Below are 16699 nucleotides of genomic sequence, written 5' to 3'. Positions count from 1 at the left end.
ACTACTCCTTGCAAGTTTGTCTCTCATATTCTTTTGTTTTTGCTTGTGGACATGTGTTTATATCACTTTTAACGTGGAAGAATCATTTATAGCTAGATTCAGCCCACAGGCAGTAGTTTGCCAAATTCTGGACACTTAATGTCTATCGAATCTAGAAATAAAATAAGTTAACAGATCACTGTTAGCCAGAAGTAGGACATTGATGAGCTTCAGCAGATAGGGAGCAAGCATCTTTTGTTAAATAAGGACTGAATATTGTGTCAGGTTGAATCTTACTTTTATGAGAGTCTGTTGTCTTTGATTCAAAGATCAAAAAATATAACAAAGAATCATGGAATTAAGAGGATTTGGAGGGAAATACCTATAGTGAGAAACATACCAAAAAACTAATGATCAGTTGTAAACTCAAGAACATTAAATGATATGAAGTTAATGATAGCCAGGATGTTTTAAAACAGCTTTATTGAGATATAATTTACATACCATAAAATTTGTCCATTTTATGTGTATAGTTAAATCAATTTTAGTAAATTTATACAGCTTTGCAACATGCCCACAGTCCAGGTTGTTTCTGTTTTTGCTAAGGTAATTTATTTTGTCATAGCCAAATCTTTGAAATTAATAGTTTCAACCGGGAAGCTTTATGTATTGAAGGCACATCTAGTAAATGACAGTTTCAATCTTCTAGAAATAATATGGCTGCAGATAAAAGGGAATAAAGTGATCTTTGTGGTCATCTTTCTGTCTGGCCAGAAAAAAATAGCCACCAGGGAGGAGAATTGAGGAGAAGGGAAATGACATGAAATACCTGCACTCTGATTAGACCTTTGCTCTCTCCTATTCTCAGATACCTCACTGACGCTTACAGTGAGAACCACTGCCCCTTTCCCAACTCCAGTGCCAGAGCTCTGCTCATAACCCCGGTCTCTCTGAGACCACAGCCCACTGTAATGAATTTCTAGAGCTACTGTAACAAAATACGACCACAATACAGTTTAGAACATTTCCATCAGCCCAAAAAGTTTCCTTGGGCCCATCTGCCATCCGTCTCCACTTTACCTCTGACCCCAGGCAATCACCAGTCTACCTTCTGTCTCTGTAGTTTTGCTTTCAATAGAAATTTCATATAAATGAAATAATGCAAAATGTAGTCTTTTGTGTCTGCACTTAGCATAATCTTAGGAGGTTTATCTATGCCGATACATATATCAGTAGTTCCTTTTACTGCTGTGTAGTATTCCACTGTACAGGATATACCACATTTTGTTTATCCATTCACTAGTTGATGAACATTTGGGTTGATAGCTAGATGTTTATAGTTATTAGAATTTTATGTACTTGTCAAATAAGTGCTTGTGTAAATAAGCACTCCTGTGAAGTTTAAATCCTCCATGCAAAAGTCAGAAAGCGCATACAAACAGAATAAAGCACAAGAGTAGGGAGCAGAAGCTCATGCACCTATAACATTAATTTCTAATTATCCTCTGAAGAATGTGGTCTCTATCATTTGTTACCTGTTGTCACATCTATTGTTGATTTGCAGGCCACTGTCCAGTAGGCCAGATATTTCTGGGATTAACAGTTTTTCTCCCCCTGTTTTCTATACTTTAATCTGCATCTTCACCAGACTTGTATGGGCTTCCTCAGGATGTTAGAGAGACATGGTTAGAGATGGGCTCAATGCCAAAGATGGATGATCTCGTTCTTCCTAACCCTGCCACCTAATGATGACCAAGTTCAGATTTGTGCTGCGGCTTAACACTATTACTGCTGAAAAGATAAACTTTAAAGTCTTTAAGCTTTATTTCAGCCAGCTTTAAATATGTATCAAAGTAAACATTCATTTAATTTTAACTTTAATATTGGGGGAAAGGTCCCAGTGGCATTGGATTTCCTTAGAGTATTGTTTTAGACTCGGTTCACAGAGCACTGTGGGATTATGGAGGCACCCTAGGGGCCAGCATGCCTGGCAGTCGGGGTGGTCTGGGTGTTTGGATGGTAATCCAGGCCCCCAACCCTTCTTCAACTAAAACAGTTTTTTATTTTTAAATCTGTTTTTACTTACAAGTTTGTCAGTAGGATTTATTTAAACAGAGGGCTCCAAGGCTTAAAAGAAAGTTTGAAGCCACTATCTTAGAGGTTATTACATATTTTTTAGTTAAGAATCTAATTCTTTTCTCTTTCTGCAAAAGAAGAAAGTATAAGAAAACTGGCACAGGTAGGAGGAGGAAAGGGAAACTGCAGCAGGAGGACTGACGTAAGTCAGAGTCTCTGTGGTGTGGAAGTAAAGGAGCCAGATGTCCTGCCTAATCTCTTTCTATTGATCTTGGTTTGTTGCAGGTTTCAGCAACATTTGCTGCAAGTTTGGTAACCAGCCCTGCAATTGGCGCTTATCTTGGGCGAGTGTATGGGGACAGCTTGGTGGTGGTCCTGGCTACAGCGATAGCTCTGCTAGATATTTGTTTTATCCTTGTTGCTGTGCCGGAGTCATTACCTGAGAAGATGCGGCCCGCATCATGGGGAGCGCCCATTTCCTGGGAACAGGCTGACCCCTTTGCAGTAAGTTTATGCTTTTTCATTCACTTTGACAAAAAAATGAATGTGTGATTCAGCGCAGCATTAATGTTTTGTTGTGGATGTTTCTTTGGGGAAAACATCGTGATGGATTTTTAAAAATATTTTGAAATACTTTTCAGAATACTTTTGGGGAGGATGAGAATAAACTGGGGGGAAAAAAGACAACTAGCTATCTGTATATACACTGCCAGAAGATATCTCTGCATGTTCTTAAGAATAGTTCAGTGTTTTGATATAAAACCTTGTATTGGTCTGTTTCTTCTTCTAGTCCTTAAAGAAAGTGGGCCAGGACTCCATAGTGCTGCTGATCTGCATTACGGTGTTTCTCTCCTACTTACCGGAGGCAGGCCAATATTCCAGCTTTTTTTTATACCTCAGACAGGTAAAATTCTGTTCTACCAAGGTGGACTTTTCTTTCATTGTTGAGTGCCTTAATACAAAATATTTAATCTTGAGAGAACTTTAAGAGCAGGGACTTTTAGAAATGACTATCATTTCAAAAATAATGGCTCACTAGAATTAACCTCCTGTTCAGTGTGGCTGACGTTCCTTATGCATTTCTATGAAGACTTTTGGCTTAGGCAAAAAGAGATGATTTTCCTGTCAAAGTGTGTCATTTGAGCTTGTTTATGTTATGTGTAGCTTATACGGGTGATGGGATGCTTTAATCCATTCACCTGCTCCAGTCTCTTTGTGATTTAGAACATATATTTGTAAAGCAGCTAGCCAAAATAAGAGCATTAGTTCTTTTCTCCTTGACACTAATCTTACTAGGCAGAGATTTAAGCCTTTATCAGTACTTGTAAAAAGCACAAAATGGTGCAATATTTATTTGTAAAATGGATTTTGAATGCTTGATAGCGGTCTCCTATTTAGGAAATCAAAATTACGGGATTTAGATTTACTTAATCTAAGTTATGTTATTTTCAGTATCTAACACTTATTATAATTTTGGTCCTCAGTGAAAGCCAGATTCTTCCTCTGAGGAGTTATTTGGTTACAAATGAATTGCATTTTCTTTTTCTGGCCGATTTAATGTTAATATACAAGTAGTTGCATTAGTATGGTATTTGTTATGCTTATTTTATTAATGTTACTTTTTCTGGAAACCTTCTAGATTATGAAATTTTCACCAGAAAGTGTTGCAGCATTTATAGCAGTCCTTGGCATTCTTTCCATTATTGCACAGGTGAGTTTCTTTTTCATTAGAGGGAGAGATGTTCGAAGGTTCGGAAACATAATTCTGTTAGTATAGGTAGTATTGATTAGATTTGGGGGACTGACGCGAACTAATCAACATACGATGTGTAAACCAGAAAGACAGTTTATTGATTTACACTAGCGTATTCACCTGCATAAGATCAGAAATTTTACGTTAGTCTTGTTCTACTGTTGATTGATTCATTCAGTAAATATTGAATACCTATCATGTGTCAAGCGCTCATGATCCCTGCTGTTGTAAAGTTTGCATTCTTGTGGGATAAGAGAATGAGTAAGCATGTCAGTGTAAACATATCAGGTGTAATGAAAACTATAGAGAAAAAGGGCACAAGGGATGTAGAGCGTGGCTGGGGGCAGGGTGTTATTTTATTTGGGAGGGTCGGGAAGGCTTTGCTGATACAAGTGACATTTGAGCAGAGAACCAAAGGAATGAGGAACAATCGACTGGAATACCTGGAGGAACAATCCACTGGAATATGCCAGAACAGAACTACAACTCTGAAAGACAATTCCTGGCATGTGTAAGAAAGAGCCAGGGGACAGTATGGTTCTGGTGGAGTGAACAAGGGAGAGAGTGTCAGGAGATGAATTCTGAGAGGTGGAGAGGGACCAGATCGTGTGCGGCCTTCTGGGTCATCATAAGACTTGACAAGAAGATGGGAGGGTTTTGAGCAGAGAAGTGACATGAAAATATTTTTATCTTGGAAACCCAGTTGGTAGTTGGTGGTTGTTTGATGAATAAGATATTAATCAACAGAAGAATCTGGATTTTCTTAGGAGATATTTCATCTGGCCTTCAGACTATCTCAGTTCCACTCTTTCTCCTTTCTGTGGAAGAAACCCCTCCCATTTCTTTCTGTTGGGCTTTGTTTTTTCCAGACTCTGTAAGCAATCTACTCTAACACTCTTTCCCCCCTTAGATCCAATCTACTAGGTTGCAGCTTTTTCTGTTTTACTCTACTCTTAAAATGGAAGGTGAAGTCCATTTAATAGTGCTCTTGGGTGTTTCACCATCTTGGAGGTAGGATTGCTTCTGCAGATCTCATCATCTATGAATTTCTGGTAGATTTAGTGATAGGCTTCAAATTTAAATTTAAATTGTATAATATACTTCCCCCAAGGCCTCAGAAATACGCTCTTTAGCTTTGGGGGGAAATATATTGTTGCCCATATATAAAAATAGCTTAAAAAAAAAACCTTTCTGAACACAAAGGAAAGTGTACTAAGACTAGAGCTTGATGAATTATCAAATGTTAAACTGACCTTGAATCCTGAGATAAATCCAGCCTGATCATTATGTCTTATCTTTTTCATATATTGCTGAGATTAGATTTGCTACTATTTTATTTGATTTAGATCTTAAAGAGAACAGGCTAACATTTACTATAATGACACTTAAAGAGGTTAGTAGTTGTAAGGTCTTAAGTTCCGTTTCATACTTAACTGAGCAGGCAAGCTGTAGGTGGGCACCTAATAAATTTGGGCACACTGTAGACTGCTTGAATGATGAGCTGAAGGTGCTTTAGAGGAAATTTTCCCTCTGCTCAGTAGATTGCATCAGGCACAAAGGAATACAGGATGGAAAACAGTCCCTAAGAGCTCAGAATTCAGGAGGGCAGACATGTGAACACAGGAGGGGGCATGGTTGGGTTTGCATTGGAAAGAGCCCTGCAGCAGCAGGGTCATGAGGGCTGTGATTCTAGAAGGAATGAGCCACGACCCAGCCAGCGTTGCTAGCACAGCAGATACTGTAAACAGAAACATGGTCTACAAGGAATACAGTACTTAAATGACCACTCAGCTTTTGGGGCCTACACAGAAGCATAGTTTCTGAGATGTAAAATCACATTTCTCACAGTGAGAAAATTAGTTGAACTTCAAAAACAGGTGAATAGGCATATGTAGTCTGCATGTAAATATTGATAATTAAGTTTATGTCATTATATGAATTAAAATATCAAGTAAAATTTATAGCCCCAAAGGAAGAAGCATTAGCTTATGCTCTCATTTATGGCAAGTATACAGTTGAGAATGACTTCTCCCCTGTTGACCTCTAAGTGAAAGACTAGTGTCTTTGACTCTCCTCTCCAGTAGCACAGAGCCTGCCTCTCTTTATTTTCTTGCTTGCTCTTGTGCCTTTGTTCCTGCCGTCCTTACTGCATCCCCCTTTCACCCCCTAAGTATACCTTCTCTGAGTTCTCATATTAACTTGGGTGTATCTCTATCATGGTACAGAATACACCATATTATGAATTTTACCTCTGTTTACTATTTTTGCCTCAGTAGCTTTGTGAGCTCTAGTAGAGCTCCGAGAGGATTGCGAGGTCAGAATTATATATTTGTCTTGGTCACTCTAACACCCTGCACTGTGCCTGCAGCCCAGCAGGTGCTAAATTAGAGGTCATTGGTTTTTTCCCATAGTGATTTTAAAACTTTAAAAAGTAGTAGTAAGCATTTAAAAATTGGGAGGTGTGATATGAAAATATGGAAATGCAGCTTCTCCCCCAAATGAGGAGATGTGGTAACATGAATGTGACCTTCAGTGGAAGCCCCATGGTTGCTGTCCCCTTCGGGCCTTTGCTCTCTGGTTTGCCATAGGCCCCATCACTTCCTTGGCACTAGCAGGCACGAGTTCATAACATCTGCACTCAATAAACATTTACACGAGTGCATGGAGATAGTTCTACACATTTCCTCAGTGCTGTCACACACCTGGTGGGCATCTGACCCTTGACATGGCTGTGACTGCAACCTGGCTTCCTTCCACCTAGTGCTGTTCATCTCGTTCAGTGGCATCACCACTCTCCTGGCTGTTGGGGCCAGGAACCTTGGTGCCATTCTTGATTACTTTTTTTCTCCTTCTCCCACACCTGGCACATCAGATGGTATCTCCTTTCACTTCTCTCCAAAACATATTTTGAATTGAAGCACTTCTCACCGTCTCCATTACTAGGAGCCTAGTCTAAGCCAAGACCGTAGCCTCCATCTGGTCTGTTTCCATGTTTGTCTCCCTACGGCTTGTTTGCCACTTGGCAGAGGAATTGCTGTAAAGTGGGAATTGAGCCATAGTGCTCTCTTGTTTAATATTCCCTTCCTGTCACGACCAGAATGAAATCTAGGCTCTCGACGTAGCCCCCGTTTCCTCCGTTCTCCGTGTCGTTGAACACACTCCAGCCCAGGGCTTTGTGCTTGCTTCACCTGCAGCCGCGCGCTCTTTGCCCAGACACTCACATACCTCCTCCTCCTCACTCAGCTCTCGCCTCAGATGTCGCCTCAGAAGGGCCTTCCCTGCACATCCTGGTTGGAGCAGCACCTCTATCACATTACCCTGTCTTATTTTCTTAGAACAGCTACAACCTGGAATTATCTGGTTTGATAAGTATGCTTACCTCCGTTTTCCCTCTACTAGGAGGTAATCTCTTTGCTGACCAGTACTCTGACCTGGGTCAGTGCCCTCAGACCTAGAATAGCCATTGGATACAGTAGGAACTGGGCAAATATTTGTTGACCGAGTGACCAAAGTTGATGTCAGTTAACTGTTAATTAGCTGTGTCATCTTGGTTAAGTCATAAGTCATTTTAACCTTTACGACTTGGTTCTCTCTCTTGGTTCTCTCTGTTCTCTTTAAAATTTTTTTTTTTTTTTAAAAAAAGAACTTATGCTAGGTGCTGGGGATACAAAGATAAATGAGAAGGAAGTCCTTGCCCTTGGGAGAGAATCGATGTCCCAGTTAGAGTATCATATACACAGGAAGTTTTTCTTCTCTGAGTGCTCGCTCTGGGTGAGTTCCCTTTCATAGCTGTGGTTGTTGAAGAATGTACTCCAGGGCTCTGTGCTTTGTGGAATTCAATCTCACGCTCACCCGATTTAAGGGAAAATCTCAGAGAGGAAAGTTATGAGTGTTAATTGTTCAAGAATCCTTAAAAGGATCTTCATTTGCTTCCCGCTGGCTTATTTGTGATTAAGCCTGATTAAACTCTTAAATGATTGTCTCAATTTAAAGAATTTTAAACTTACACTTGATAATTTTGAGTTTAGAGTATCAGCCAGTCATCAAGTAGTGATTTCCTGAATTATTTTCACTTCTTCCTCTATGGACTTAATAGCTATCTTAAGGGGTATGTTTAATACTAATGTCCCCAAATGATTGCTGAATTTTTATTAACTTTGAGAGAAAAGCAAGAAAACCCAATTCATAATGTTGTTTATTAAATGTGCCAGGCACAATGCTAAGTATATCATTTCATCTAACTCACATGACACAGTTTTGAAATAGGTACTATTATCACAGTCTTTTAAGAGACCAAACTGAGTTTCAGAGTGAAGTGACTTGCCCAGGGTCACATGGTTAGAGCCAAAATGATGATTAAGGCTGTATTCTTAGTTATTAGCCTACACGACTCCCAAGTCATACTTGTTAAACTGATCTACTGTTCATAAAAGCATCAGCAATAGGTTAATTTAGGTGAAGGATATATGAATAATTGTACTGTTTCAGCTTTATTTAGTCAGGAGAATAAGCGTTTTGGATTAACTTGGACCTGTAAAAACTTTTTTAAAGCTATTACATAACAGGGATCTCTAAACCATAAGTTAGAACCTTTCAACCCTACTGTTTACAATTTCTGATTTTAAGTGGTCCTCAGTAGAAATGTACTGAACATGAAGTTCACCTTTTCTATTTTCAGTTTTCTGACTTTTCCCCTGAATCTGGATCTGTGTCAGCAGAGGCACCTTTCATCTGCTTATATGACCTGGAGTAATGGTCTCAGATATATTCAGGGCAATTGTTGCTGAAAAGCCAAAATGTAGAAAAGTGGTAATAGTCCTTTTATATTATAGATTGAAATAGGTCACCAAATAGCTTTTTTTCTTTTCAGTATTAAAACGCTTATTCTATTCTAATAAGCCACTTTGATTTTTCGTATTTTCTAGACCATAGTCTTGAGTTTACTTATGAGGTCAATTGGAAATAAGAACACCATTTTATTGGGTCTGGGATTTCAAATATTACAGCTGGCATGGTATGGCTTCGGTTCAGAACCTTGGTAGGTACAAATATTTTAATTTTCTTAATTTTGGTGTTTGCTGTGTTTTTGTTTTTTTCAGCTTTATTGAGGTGTAACTGACAAAACTTTTATATTTCTTAATTTGCTTCTCAATTAAGGCTTAGACTTTAATCTGTCTCTTAATATGCTTTTTTTTCTCTCAAAGTGTATATAACACAGGTTTCTCACTTGTGTATTTGTATACTCTATAGTGGCTTGAGGATAGCAGAGTGACATTTTGTATCTAAGCAACAGGTTGGGTTTTTGAATGAGACGGAGTTTTTCAATTTCTAATGAGCATTTAATCCAGTTTAGTTTGTCAGAAAAACACATGTAATCCCAAAGCAGCAAGGTTAGGAAAAAAAAGTTGAGTAACACCAGTGATCATTACTGATGGCAAACCAGAAGTCCAGTTGTTTTGGTCCCGGCTTTATGCTGGGAAAGCTCTCTGCTTTTCTTGCCAGTCTGGTTTCCTGCAGGGAGGTGATGGTAATAGTGCTGCTGTCAGGTTGCGCATGCACACCTTTGTGCTCAGGTATTACAGGACTGAACTCCACAATGTGCAGTAGTGTTTCATTCAACTGAACACATCATCTCTGTTTGGACTTGGATATGAGTAAGCACCAAGAGTGTGTTTTGATGGATGTTTTATTTTTCTGTCTAGCCTTGCAAAAGAGGTGCTCACAATTTATCGAAAACATTTCTTTTAAACATCAAGTCAGTAGCACATGTAGACCAAATTAGTGATTTCTTCGCACTGAATCACAGGTCTCTGGGAACCCTGCCGTTCTACTAGTGAACGTTTGGAAACATTTAATGATGTTTCTCTACATTCTCTCCCCACCTGCCCAAGTCCTGCAGAAATAATACCCAACATACTTTACAGTTTAGATGTGATGTGTGATATCCCAATTCTACATTGAAACCCACAGCATTCTTGTGAATAAGTCGTTGTTTTTCTTTCTAGAAGAGTAAACAGGGTTAGACTTTTAAGTGACTTGTCCAGTCACATAGGAAAGAAGGAAGAGCAAGTATAGTTCTTTTTCCTGTACCACAGCCATTTCTCTTACTTGATTTTAAGTATGTATTTTGACTTTGACAGGTACAGTGGAGAATAATAATAACATACCATTTTTGTTTTGCTGCTTTTGACTGCAGGATGATGTGGGCTGCTGGGGCAGTGGCAGCCATGTCTAGCATTACCTTTCCAGCTGTCAGTGCACTTGTCTCACGAACTGCTGATGCTGATCAACAAGGTGAGTTGATAAGACCCAATGATAATTATTTAAAAATACAGAATATTCTAATCCTCTGTTCTGTCTCTTTCCTAAGTTCTGAAACATAAGCGTATCTTCAGGGTAGAGAATTTTAAATTGCTTTCATTGTACTCAGTACTCTGTAATGGCCCAAATGGGAAAAGACTCTAAAAAAGAGTGGATATATGTATAACTGATTCACTTTGCTGTACACCTGAAACTAACACAACACTGTAAATCAATTATACTGCAATAAAATTTTTTTAAAATAAATAAATTGCTTTCACTGCAAAGAGGAAAAGCAGATTCTAGGGTATTATCCTTAGGTAGATAACCTTGTCTCTCACTGTGAATATGTGGCCCTGTTCTTTTGCTAGAAAATTTAGTGATGAAGGTTAGTCACTTTATATTCACTAACCATTTATTTATTACATAAACAATATGCTATGATGTTCTAGACATCTCAGGGATACGCAGATAACCCTTTCATTAACACTGTATGTTTGTCACCTAAAGACACATAGAAAATGTATTTTTATTGTCTTACACTTTTGTGGCAGGAACACTTAATTCTTAAAATACTAATAGGTGAGGAATAATTCTTTGAAAAGCCTGTTTATGTCAAAAGGAAAAACAGGGGCATTACAAAAGAGTGGCAGAGGTCACTTAGTTATAAATAAGGAAAGGCCTGTGGCCAAATCAAGCTGCATTTTAAATTTGGGATAAGATCCCAGAGGTAAACAAAAATCAAACTCTATAAAAAGGGGCTATATTTGGGGTCTTAAGTAGCTGCTTGGGGACAGAATTTTTAACAGCTGTGCTTATGAACTCATGCTGATTTTGAGCCAACATATTTTTTTTTAAAGGAAATACAGTGCTTTTGCCCCCTTGTTTCTACATTAGACCTGAGCTTACATTTTCATCAGATAGCTCACTATACTTTGTAGAGCTTCTAAGTAATTTTGATGCCACTGCAGTAAGTTGCTAGTGTCTGGTAAGTTTTGCCTTTAGAATAAGTGATTTCATGTTTGTATCGGTTCTAGGGTAGGAAAAAATAAGTGGTACACTAAATAACTTGTTTAAACAATTCAGGTGTCGTTCAAGGGATGATAACAGGAATTAGAGGATTATGCAATGGTCTGGGACCAGCCCTTTATGGATTCATTTTCTACATATTCCATGTGGAACTTAAAGAACTGCCAATGACAGGAACAGACTTGGGAACAAACACAAGCCCACAGCACCACTTTGAACAGGTAATTATAAAAATATAGTTCATTTGGCTGGATTGAAAGGTGATGTTTTTTGGTCACTAAAGCTTTTATTTGAGATTCTTAGATTGAATAAAAACACTTAAAACCAAAGCCTAAGGGACTATGTCCTCCTATATACGTACTTCTTTATAAAATCGGCTGTGTGTTCTTTTCTTCCCTTGATAATTAAAAAATTATGTATTCCAGTTTGTCTTAGTATACCTAGTGGCATAGGTAACAGCCATTTGTCTATACTACTGTTTGTCTTTCATCTGAGGCTTCTGGAATGTTAGAGGTTCCCTGTATCAGGTCTGCCTTCTGTAGAAGAATCAGTTAGGTGCTGGTAAACATCTTTGTTCACTTGCTCGCTATACTCCCCTCCATACAACTGAAAACATTAACAGCGAAACACATTATTTTAGCCAGTACAAACAACTCATTAGCTCCCTTGTATTTAGCAGAGTTCTACACTAATCTTCTAAGCAGTTAAGACTACTTTTAAATAAAAAAGAATGTTTGTCTGTGGGCTCTACACAGGTAAAACTGGCAGTGCAAGGTTATGCTAAGAATGAATGTGATTTGGGGCTAAAACACAGGTCTGATTCTTCTCATGGTAACAACATTATCTGTGTTTTCCTTACTTTGTCACTAGAGAATGTAGTTACTTTTTAACAAAGAAAATGGTAATTGATTCTGCTACTGTAGTTAATATTATATACTACTTGATTTTACTTGTGAGATCTCCCTGTTTTCCTCTTGAACTAACAAATTAAGTGAAGGTTCATAGAATGTGTTCAGATTTTATGCTATAAATGACAATATATTTTTGCATGTATTTGTTTTTAAAAAATCTTTTGGCTGTCTCTTGGGTCAGCTGTTATCCCCCAGAATTTTATGTTGAGAGTGTGACAGTGTTTCTTTTCCCCTTGAAAAGGGAATGTTTTTTCTAGCTGTGGCTTTAATGAAGAAAGAGAGGAGTCATTGGCTTATAATTCACAGCAATCAGTTACTACTAAAAGATAAGCAATTTCTTGTTATGAACAAAGAAGTCTTCGCAAAAATCCTAATTCTCTTTTCCTTCCTCAGAATTCCATCATCCCTGGCCCCCCCTTCCTCTTTGGAGCCTGTTCAGTACTGCTGGCTCTGCTTGTTGCCTTGTTTATTCCGGAACATACCAATTTAAGCTTAAGGTCCAGCAGTTGGAGAAAGCACTGTGGCAGTCACAGCCATCCTCATAGTGCACAAGCGCCAGGAGAGGCCAAAGAACCTTTACTCCAGGACACAAATGTGTGACAACCGAAATCAGGAAGACTTTTCTATCAGCACCCAGGTCTTAGTTTTCACCTATAGTTCTGGACGTACATTCCATTTCCATCTACAATGTACTTTAAGATTGTCTTAAGAAATGTATCTGCATGAACTCCGTGGGAACTAAAGAAAAGAACTGGACAGTTTTCCAAAGATGTTACAATTTCTTTTGAAAAGAAACCTTTTTGTTTATTAGCACCAGTTTCTTGCCATTAAGCTTTTTGTTTTATTATACATCCTTTAATTAAAATTTAAAACTATATATGTAACTTCTTAGATACTAGCAATGTCTCTGCTACCATTTCCTTCAGGTGTTGAGCTTTAACTATTTATGCTGACTCGCAGTGAGACAGAGTAGGTAGTATAGTGTGGAACTGTTCATTTTAACATTGTAAAATCGTGAGTCAGATTTTAATATTGTAAAATCTTGGGTCAAATAATTCAAAGCCTTAATGCAGATGCACTAAAGTAAAGAAATGGTAAATGAACTGTTTGCATTTAAAAAACAAAACTCTTAAGAAAACTAAACTATATTAAATCTGAATCATGTTTCAAGCTTGTTTGTAGTAATTTTATTTTAAACATTATTCACTACTGTTTTTGAAATGAGAAAGTATCAGCCATTTAGAATTTAAATTGGGGTGTCTGGAGCCTGTAAATCTAAATGCTGGCTCGCATTTGTTCCCCAGCTACTTATACTATACCACTATTCTTTTAATGTTTGCATAATCATAAGAACCTCAACACTTGAATACATAATCTAAAAATTATATAGTAAAGCTGGTAGCCTTGAAAATGTCAATGTGATATCTATATGTAGATAAATATATATAGTGGCCTTTCAGGACTGTCACAGTAACACTTTATTTACAGAGCTAATGTTTGTCCTAAATTTTCAGGACCCTAGAAGAGAGCTTTATACAATTACTGATGTGAATTTCTCTAAAGTGTATATTTTTGTGTCCAGTTATATTATTTAAAAAAGTGTTACTTTGTAAAAAATTGTACATAAAGTATTGTATAGTTTACACTGTTTTCATCTTATGTGTGGTTACTGCTTAATGCTTTTTAAACTTGGAACATTCACTATGGTTTAAATAAGGTCTTAAAAGAAATGTAAATATTCTGTTAATAAAATTAAATATTTTAATGATTTTTTTTTAAAGAAAGTCTTGATCTGTGATTCCCTTATGAGGCCTGTTTTGGCTTTGTTACTATATTTTTACAGTAACAAATCAAAGCATTATACCTTCTCCCTTTGAATCCATTTCATTTCCCTCAATAAAATACTGTTGTAGGAAGACAAAAGCAAAGAAATGAAAACTTAGTTCATAAATTAACTGTAAGTACTTAATTTTCTAAGCACAGGTGTTGTAGGTCAGTCCTATGTTTGTTTTTACATACTGTTTACATGTCAGATTCCCAAAATATTAATACTTTATTAACAAAGCTCACAGTTTACAGAAATACATTAAATGCAATATTTTGATTATTAACACATGTACAACTGCACACAGCAAAACAATTTCAAATAAAAGTTTAAGAGGTAGAGCAAATAATTAGCACACTCAAAAGTCTGTGTATATATATTTAATACCAAAAAGTCTTTAGCAAGTTTGATATCAAAATGATCTCTATATCTTTTGGGAATTCTCCCAGTTTTCCATGTGTGGATATGGAAAAAGGATATCTATATTTAAAAAAAAGAGCTACCTGTATGTCATTTATTCTATCCAAACCCTTGTCACAAAGTTTTATATTACATACTATTTACAGGAAAGATTCCAATATTGCCAGAAAGTTTCTTTCCAGATTATTAGTGCTTTCAAGTTATTATAACTGAGTATTCTTACTAATATAGTATATCTAAATGACAAAAATATATATATAAAAAGTGACTACCTAATAACAGTTATTAAATTTTTTAGTTTAAGACAGCTTGTGGTTACCAGCAGTTTCAAAAGTATCATAAGGAAAGACTCAATACTGTGGCTTCATAAAAAAATTAGCAAATATTTTTTGTCTTACCATGGAAGCCAATAACATTAGTAGGTCCATCAATATCCTGAAATGTCTCTCTTCCTCATCTGTGTAATAAGGTCCTTGAAAATATTTTTTTTAAGTATCACATGAGCATGAGCAATCTCTGCAAACAAAATGATTTAGTTTTCTTAAGAGAATGCTACTCTACTGGATGGTTGTCTGTAAGAAAACAAAATGCAACCCTGTGATCCTGGGTGAATTTTTTTTTAATTACCTCATTTTTCCCAAGGAACAATTCTTATTTGAAACTTTTAATTATAGGGAAGAGAAGAAAGTTGTAACTTCTAACATTATTCATTTTGCCTACTTTACTAATAAGCAAACATGAAAATGAACCTATTTTGATATACGCAAAATGAATATTCATGATGCTCTCAGTAATTATTTTGTGTAAGTACTAATTTTTAAAACAAATATTCCACTAATACAGATTTAACTGCATAACAAACAAAACTCCAAATGAAGGAGAAAAACTGGATGACTGTAGACTTCCAGGAAGCATTAAAATCCATAAACTGCACCTCAAATGACTAAAAGCACTTTGTACCTAATCTGGTCATATAATTAGACTGTCCAAGATTTTCTGTACAATAAATTTATCAAAATTACTTAACAGACTTATTCAAAAGATAATTTAAAGGTTTCAAGGAAAATATTTACTTGCTATGAAGAATTTATTCATTTAAGGTAATTTCAGAACTTTTCCCTTTACTGTAAATATCAATAATATATCTCAAGAGATAATTATTTTCCCTTAAAATTCTCAGGTGGCAAATTTAAAACTTTTATTGTACTAATGAAAAGGATAAAATGAATTGATAGCATTCTTTGGTTTCATACTAGTATATATATCTGAGCAGGTTTTAATTAACTGAGTTATTGAATATGATTAGAATGTCCCCTTACAAGGATCAACTCTTTCCTTAGAACTTCTGAGAATTTCTAAGGATTAGTTTAATAAAATTCATACTATTATTCTACAAAACACCATGTTCCAAACTAAAAAGAATCTTCACCCATTCCCTAGTACAAATATGCCCCTCTAAACTGCATAAACGACAGCAGTGCTTAAAGGATCCAAACAATCTAATACAGTAGCTCAAGTAAACTTTGAAACTTGCTTATTCAGAATTTCATCTGTGTTGTTTCTATATTAAAACCATGCTGAATTTCTAAAATTTCAATAAAAGTAAAAGATGACACTAGGATTAACTGTTTGGTAGCTGCCCAGGGAAATATGCTGAAGATGTAGAAGGGAGGACTACGGGTTTGGAAGATGTCTGTAATGCTCCTAAAGTGCCGTCTTTTTGATGGTCTGCAAATGAGGACAAAAAAAGATTATCTGCATTCACTTAAGTCTTTATATAATACATTTAATTAAACCACAGTGTACAATCCACTTCAGAAATGTCTTCTCACCTGGATTATTGAATAGATTTTGGTTGAGCCCACGTAAAGGAATGCTGTCTTCCCTTTTCTTCAGATATTTGGATTCCAGCCCTAAATTTTCAGCACTTGAAAATAGTAATTATTTACTTATTTTAACAAAGTCTTACTTTCGCTTCAGTAAAGTTTGAATGTTTAATCTATATACATACATATACTATGTATGCAATAATATAAGTTATATTTATAGCTTTGTTCAAAACAAATCCCATTTTTCACTGGGTTCTTAAGCAAATAATTCATCTATTCATAAACCAAAGTATACTTCTTCCCAGTAAAGAGTAAGTTATCTTTTTCCTTTGACCAAAAGCTCCTCAAAATTTTGTTATGCTTCAAAGTTGTCATTATTAAACATTAATACACATTGTACAATAATGAATTCTGGTCAGATGAATACAAATATGAAATTTTGAAAAAACAAAGGAGGGGATATTTCTGTAGTTGTATTTTTCCTCTTTCAACCACGATATTCCTTCTTTCTAAATCTGTCTAGTATTAACAGTTTCTATATTAGTACACCTGCAAGAAGTTCAGGGCTCTTGCAAAA

General features: G+C 36.3%; 2 protein-coding genes across 11 annotated transcripts in view; one reads left to right on the top strand and one right to left on the bottom strand.

Moving 5' to 3' along the window:
• MFSD14A (major facilitator superfamily domain containing 14A) overlaps window positions 1–13816 on the top strand; it is a 47048-nt gene extending 33232 nt beyond the window's left edge. For both annotated transcript variants that reach the window (XM_033433693.2, XM_004263074.3), the window contains exons 6-12: window positions 2341–2559; window positions 2846–2959; window positions 3695–3766; window positions 8734–8846; window positions 10005–10102; window positions 11195–11358; window positions 12442–13816. In XM_033433693.2, the coding sequence (XP_033289584.1) occupies window positions 2341–2559; window positions 2846–2959; window positions 3695–3766; window positions 8734–8846; window positions 10005–10102; window positions 11195–11358; window positions 12442–12648 (987 nt within the window). In that variant the 3' untranslated portion in view covers window positions 12649–13816. The remainder of the gene's footprint in view (window positions 1–2340; window positions 2560–2845; window positions 2960–3694; window positions 3767–8733; window positions 8847–10004; window positions 10103–11194; window positions 11359–12441) is intronic.
• Window positions 13817–14082: 266 nt separating this feature from the next.
• The window catches only part of SASS6 (SAS-6 centriolar assembly protein), a 55965-nt gene continuing 53348 nt past the window's right edge, over window positions 14083–16699 (bottom strand). For 5 of the 9 annotated variants that reach the window (XM_033433623.2, XM_033433637.2, XM_033433661.2 and 2 more), the window contains 2 exons: window positions 16126–16220; window positions 14083–16048 (listed from right to left, as the gene is read on the bottom strand). In XM_033433623.2, coding sequence (XP_033289514.1) covers window positions 15915–16048; window positions 16126–16220 — 229 coding nt within the window. In that variant the 3' untranslated portion in view covers window positions 14083–15914. The remainder of the gene's footprint in view (window positions 16049–16125; window positions 16221–16699) is intronic. The other 4 variants (XM_033433628.2, XM_033433656.2, XM_004263075.3 and 1 more) reach the window with 2 other exon arrangements.

Source organism: Orcinus orca, chromosome 1 (assembly GCF_937001465.1).
Source record: "Orcinus orca chromosome 1, mOrcOrc1.1, whole genome shotgun sequence".
Classification (NCBI taxonomy): Eukaryota; Metazoa; Chordata; class Mammalia; order Artiodactyla; family Delphinidae; genus Orcinus; species Orcinus orca.
Note: the sequence above shows the minus strand (reverse complement) of the source record. Positions and strands in the feature narration are given on the sequence as shown.